The sequence below is a fragment of the Corvus brachyrhynchos genome, unplaced genomic scaffold (genome assembly GCF_000691975.1).
Source record: "Corvus brachyrhynchos isolate BGI_N302 unplaced genomic scaffold, ASM69197v1 scaffold68, whole genome shotgun sequence".
Lineage (NCBI taxonomy): Eukaryota > Metazoa > Chordata > Aves > Passeriformes > Corvidae > Corvus > Corvus brachyrhynchos.
The window spans coordinates 1,258,413-1,264,961 of NW_008240039.1; the positions used below are offsets into that span (position 1 = coordinate 1,258,413).

At 55.4% G+C, this 6,549-nt stretch overlaps 1 protein-coding gene across 1 annotated transcript in view; it reads right to left on the minus strand.

Moving 5' to 3' along the window:
- Window positions 1–1,134: 1,134 nt before the first annotated feature.
- NOC2L (NOC2 like nucleolar associated transcriptional repressor) overlaps window positions 1,135–6,549 on the minus strand; it is a gene marked incomplete at its 5' end in the record, with an annotated part of 29,622 nt that continues 24,207 nt past the window's right edge. Inside the window, 3 exons of the mRNA XM_017743969.1 lie at window positions 1,135–2,115; window positions 2,727–2,867; window positions 3,901–4,036. Coding sequence (XP_017599458.1) covers window positions 1,970–2,115; window positions 2,727–2,867; window positions 3,901–4,036 — 423 coding nt within the window. The remainder of the gene's footprint in view (window positions 2,116–2,726; window positions 2,868–3,900; window positions 4,037–6,549) is intronic.

Consider the following 6,549-nt stretch of genomic DNA (forward strand, 5'->3'; position numbering starts at 1 on the left):
TTTTTTTGGATTCTTTGCTTTTTTTTTTTTTTTTTTTTTTGGGGAAAAAAATCAAAACAAAAGAACCACACAGAAGATTTCTGAACTGTCAGAAAAGGAAAAAAAAAAAAAAAAAAAGGGAAGGAAGGAAAATTATCCAAAGATGTTGTCCTGGGACGACGCCAAGTGAAGAGAAGGATGCTGGAGGATGGAGGCAGCATTCCTGTTCCCTTCCACACTCCACTGGAGCTGGAGAGCCCTGCACAGGGACCATGGACAGGCTGTTCTCTGCCTTCAGGAACTCCTGGGTGTGACTCCACAGGGAAGGGAAGGGGCTCTGCTCCTCCCATCGGTACTTCGAGCAAAAAAACCCCATCCACACCTACCCCAGCCACCCTCCCAGACCTCTCCTCCTCCCTGGAAACTGGGCTCAGTTCCTCATTCAGGTGTCTATGCATCTCTAGCAACTTTGAAAACAATACCAAAGACAGACAAAAAGGATAAAAAGACAAAAAAAAAAAAAAAAAAAAAAAAAAAAAAAAGGCAAGTTCCCGTCCATGTTTACTTCGTGCGGATGGTACAGAGCCACCCTGCCCTGGCACAGGGGCCTGGCAGCACCCAGCAGCAGGGACTGTGGCCGTGCTCCAGCCCTGCAGAGGTGGCTTTTTCCGTGGGATGTTTGGTTTCCAGGAGCAGCAGCAGCAGTGAAGCTCGGGGGAGGAGGGGTCCCTGCCCCCCTCGCTCCTGCAGCCGGGGGGCTCGCCCGGGCTGGTTTTATGTTAAAGCCTTGTTCCAGAGGTGGATGTAGTTGCACATTCTGGGTGCTGTGGACACGAGACAGAGCCCTGGGCCCGCCCAGAGCCCCGGGAGCAGGGGAGGGATTGGGGGGGTCAGGCTGAAAACAATGGGCAGAGTTTTTACTACTGTGAATGAGCTGGGAACTCCTGGGGGTGACCTCCTGTGACTTGTACAGTTGTGAACAACAATCACATGTGGTACTTTTCTCTCTCTCTCTCTCTCCCCACCCCTTTTTTTTTGGGTTTGTTTTTGTTTAAACGTTGCACGTGCTGCCGTTTTTCTTACAGAATAGCTTTGGTGGTACTTTAGCTTCTTTATATTGTAAAAAAAGGAAAAAAAAATTCATTAGCCATCACATCACGATAAAAATGCTTTCCAGCAATCAATTTAAATAAAAAAGAAAAACACTTAATTTACAAAAGGTACCTGGCTTTACCCAAGCAGTCTCTGTCCTTCCTTTCCATGGGTGCACAGAAGGCAGCCACCACCTTGCCCAGCTAAGTTAGAGCCAGAAGCAAAAGGGAATTCCCTTCTCTTTGGGAAGAACAGGTACGTTCAAATCTTCTACAAAGTGATAATCTTTTCTTTCCAGTTAGGGTGGTGCAGTCCTCACCTGGGCAGTGTTTCCTACATTACATGTTTGGCTTTTCCTTATTCCTTCATGGCTGCACAACCTCCCCAACCCAAGGAACTTTAATTTAAAGTTGCCTTCTGCAGCACACTTAGAAGCCAGCTTGAACTGATCAAGGCTTCCATGGAAGCTCCAAAACTCTCTGTGCAGTCCTTAAGGCCTGCTGGGCACCAGGGATGGTTTGTTGAGGGCCCCAGAGCTAAATGTGGGGTGATGGGGTGGGTGGTGGGACAGAGAGGACAAGAACCTCGTCCTGCCCTTGCTCAGCTCACTCAGCAGGAGCTGGAAGTGAACCCGGTGCTATTGAAAGCAGCAGATTTTAAGGAGGGCTTTTTCCCCCCCTCTGCTGAGCAGCTTTTACTGGCCTTGAGCTGGCCACAGTTTTATTGGTACCAAAACCAGAACTGGTGGAAAAAGCTGGCAAAGTCCAAGTCGAGGTGAAAAGTCCAAGTTGTGTCACCGAGGTGGCACCTGGGGCTGCTCCCACCTGTGTCCCTGGCTCTGGCAGCAGCTGCAGGTGCTGCAGGTGTGCTGTGGGAGGGCTCAGGCTGCTGGGGGTGCTCAGTCCTCATCAGAGAACTCCAGGTCCTGCACGACGTCATCCCTGCCCCGTGCCAGCTGCTCCAGGTCGGAGCGGGACAGCCCCCGGGGGCAGCTCCTCCTGTGCCGCCTTTCCTGGGAATCCTGGGCTGCTTCCCTGCCCTCCTCTGCGGGAAAGGAGAGGTGTCAATAACCCTGCCTCCCTTCCAGGGCACAGTCACGGCAGCTCGTTACTAATTAATGCCAGCCACTCATTAATTGTCCGGAGAGCCCCGCAGGGACGGGCACGGCAGCGGCCTGAGGTGCCTGGGGGAGCCCAAACGGCCCCAGCTGAGGCTGGAGCACGAAGGGAGAGTGGGGGGCACGAGCTGAGCAGTGCCTGGAGCAGGGTCTGGGCACACATTCCCCACTGCAGAAACCCCAGGGAACGCAGGGCTCTCCTGCCAGGCCCACCCTGCCAGCAGCAAGGAAAGGGTTACCCTGTGCCCCCCGTAGGGCTCAGATGAAAGCTGAGGGCACCTCCTGAGTGGCACCTGCAGGGAGCCTCCAGCAAGGCCTGTGTGCCCCAGGCAAGGCTCCTGAACCCCGCCGGGCTGGGCTGGGCTGGAGGAGTCTGAGCCTCGCTGCAGAAGAGATGAAAGGAGCTGGGGGGGCTGGGAGAGCCTGGGAACACCTTAACCCTTTGCTCTCTGCACCTCAGAGCCGCCAGGTCTCCCCTCCGGGGTGGGTGAAGCCCCTCCTGACCCGCTCAGCTCAAAGGATCCCCTTCCCCACTCACCCTCTGACTCGCTGTCCTCTTCCAATTCTTCCTCGTCCTCCTCGACTTCGTAATTTCCTTCTTCATCGTCGTCCTCCTCCCCAAACTCCTTGCTGCTGGCTTCTGAGCTCTCATCTGAGGCCTGCCCGGCCCTGCCTTTCCCTGGAGGAGGTTTCAGTGTGTGAGTGGAACACGCCAAGGGCAGAGAGCTCAGGAGTGCCAGACACACTGGAGATTTCTCCTCATTTGTCACAAAGCCCAGCACCTCCTCCTGAGCCATTCCTAACTCCCAGCCTTCCTTTCCTGCCCCAGAGCCAGCTGGAACACACAGGAGTGCAGGTACCTCCCCAGCTGCTGGGTTTTTCCTGCTCAGGGCTTCCCAAACTGGATTTCCCTCCCCTCTTCAGCCCTTGCAGAGATCCCAGCCAGGGATTCTTTCCTGCCTGACAAATATTTCCTCATCCTGCTGTGATGGAATTCTCTGCATCCCCACCTTCCCTGCTGCCCTGGGAGGGTGCTGGGGTGTGATCCTGCTGGAATGGGCAGGCAGCTCCCAGCTCCACCCGCACCAGGAGCGCCAAGAAGTGACTGCAGACTCCCTTCCCTTCCTCTCCCCTTGGAGCCACACCTGGGATGTCCCAAACATTCCAAATCACAGAAGGAATGCCCAGGTTTGTCCCCAAACTCTGTTGAATTTCCCAGGCAGGTTCCAGAATTTACTGTGGCCCTCTCGTGGTCACAGCCCAGGTGACAGCAGCCCCTGCTCGCCAGGTTTTCCTTGTTGGGAACGCTTGGAACGTCAGTCAGGACAAAACAAATCAATCAGAAGTGCAGCAAGGACAGGATCAAAGATCCCCGTGCTGGTGACAGCCCCTGGGCTTTGGGCTCTGACCTTGTGGGTGACAGAAGGAAGGTGCCAAGGGCAGGAGAGAGTGTGGGTCATGCCCAGGAAAAGAAACACAGGTCTGAGGCTTTAAAAAGCAGGAGAGGGAGAGAGGGACAAAAGCCTCCCAAACACCTTCAGTGCCACTTCATCCTGTGCTCTCCCTCCTTATCAGTGACTCTTTTGAACCCAACATGACCAGCATGAAACCCCCTCAAGGGCAGGGCCAGACTGACCCCCACCACACGGAATTGTGGACAAGAAAATGGAATTGTGGACAAGGAGAAGGCAAGCCCAGCCCCAGCCCTGCACCTTTCACAGAGAAGCCTCCATTCTCCTCCTCAGAGTCACTGTCCAGCTCGAAGAGATCCTTGAATTCCTTCTTATCCTCCTCCTTTCTCTCATCCTGCTTCCTGCGCTTGATTTCTGGGAAGTTCAAGTCTTCAAGCTGGAAAGAAAACAAACCCAGCAGTAAGAACAGCCCTCATCTGTCCTTCCCAATGTCACAAGCTGTGTTTAAAGCCAGGAACTGGGCTCTGCCCAGCCTGCCCAGAGCAGCTGGGTCTGTCTGCTGCCAGCTGGGGCAGCCACAGGTTTGTGAGGGGTCACAGGGGTGGGTGAGGCACACAGAGCTCTGCTGCTCCCTTGATCTTCCCCTAATAAACTGCTTTTGCTAATGGAACATCCACTGCTGGTGCCTCAGCAGGGATAAGGATGCAGGGTGTCAGCGAGGGGCCGGCTGTGGGAGCCCTGCAGTGACAGCCAGGCAAGCCAGACTGTGCTGGGCATGTCTGCAGCAGCAGTTCCCCGAGCCCCTCTCTGCTTTTGGGTGCAGATTTTGTGATTTCAGGTGCTGAGGATGCTCAAGGTCTGTCTGCATCTCTGCCCTGATGGAGATCGGAGGGGCTGGCTGTGGGAGCCCTGCAGTGACAGCCAGGCAAGCCAGACTGTGCTGGGCATGTCTGCAGCAGCAGTTCCCCGAGCCCCTCTCTGGTTTTGGGTGCAGATTTTGTGATTTCAGGTGCTGAGGATGCTCAAGGTCTGTCTGCATCTCTGCCCTGATGGAGATCAATGGGCCAGGAGCCCCCGGAGCAGGCAGCCAATATCAATGCCATTAAGTCCTCTCAATTGACACCACCTCAGTGCTCTTTACACCTCTCCGGAGGGGAATTAGGGCGAGGATTTACTTGCAAGGGCTCAGGCCAGCAGGGCAAAGATAATCAGAATGCAAATGAAATCCCAAGTGCTCTCTGAGCATCAGCTGCCCTGCCCTGCCTGGCTGCACACCCCTCCTGGGAAGCACTCAGGCATTAGCACACATTAGGGCTGGCTTGGAAACACTCAGCCCGCAGGTCATAACTCATCTGCTGTCCCTGCCACCCCTCAGAGCACCCCAAAACGCTCTCCTGTCTGACCACAGCCACCCTCCCCGTGCAGCAGCAGCCAGGAACAGGCTGTGTGGAGAGGCAGCTCCCAGCAGACGCAGGATGAGGATGAGGAGCAGGAGATGGAGCTGTGCATTTGCTCTCGCGGCCAATTCCAGCAATTTCTCCCGGCCTGTTCCGGGATTATGGTCCCCAGCTGGGCCATATTGATCCTGGAGCTGAGCACTTCCCAGCAATCACCTGCAGCACCGGGCAGGGAAGGGCAGAGGGAGCAAATCACCCAGCACCATTTGCAGGGGCTCATTTGAAGTCATCATCCTCCCCCTGCTCCTTCTGCCACGCTGAGAGGCCTCTGCTCCTCCCAGCCCCGCTGGGAAGGTGTGTGAAGGGAGCAGCACAGGGCTGGCTGGAAAAACCAGCCCAGAGATGCCAGGGAAGAGATTTGGGAAGCCAAATGCAGCCGGGGCAGTGGTCAGAGGCAATGCCAGGCTGCTGCCCTCAGCTGACCCCATCCTAGGCTGGGTTATAGGATGCCAGAATGGTGTGGGTAGGAAGGGACCCTAAACCTTCTCCAGTTCCATGGGCAGGGACTTGGCCTTGAGCAGTTCCAGGGATGGGGCAGCCACAGCCTGGTTCTGCTCCAGCCCTACCACGAGGTGAGCAGGGGGGTGAAAACGTTTTCCATAATTCCCATCATTTCTGGGGGACAGGACAGGCTCCAGTCCTGGCAGCAGGGGGGCTGGGCTTCCACGTTTCCCAGGAAAAATCCCCATTTCCACAGGCGGTTTTGGAAATCAGCACAGCCTGAGCACAGCAAACAGGAGCTGGTGCTGGATGAGCTGTGCCACCCCCACCCTTCTGAGACCCCACGGGACCCTCAGGATGGGCACCTCAAAATAAACCCCAAACCTGCTGTGGAGTGACCCCAAAGCAAAGGGCTGAGCCCTGTACTGACACAGCCCACAGACCCCGTGTTCATCACACACAAGCACTAATTAGCTAATTCGGGGGCCAGCCTTTTAATCCCCAGCTAGAGGCTTCCCATCTACCGAGTCTCCCCGAGCTGATTAGTCCAGATCCCATTAAAAACCATGGGAAAAGCAAATGGAACGAGCAGAAAGGGTCAGAGCTGTTACACAAGGCAAGCTGCAGCTCCCAGCCAGGCTGGGTTTTTTTTTTTCCCCCAATGGCTGCTAATGGGACATGGATTTTCCCAGCCCTAATGGGCCTCATGGTGTTCCCTCTCCTGCTGGGGCTCACAAAGCTGCATCATTAAGCCACCAGTCCCCACAGAGCCACACAACAGCCCCATTCACCAGCAGAGCTGCCAGGCAGCCTCTTGGAGAGCAAATCCCAAAGCTCTGTACTGAGAGCAAACCCCAAACCTGCCCCTCTCCAGAGCAAATCCCAAATCTGGCCCTCTGTACTGAGGGCAAACCCCAAACCTGCCCCACTCCAGAGCAAATCCCAAATCTGGCCCTCTGTACTGAGAGCAAACCCCAAAGCTGCCCCTCTCCAGAGCAAACCCCAAACCTGCCTCTCTGTCCTGAAAGCAAACCTCAACCCTGCCTCTCTA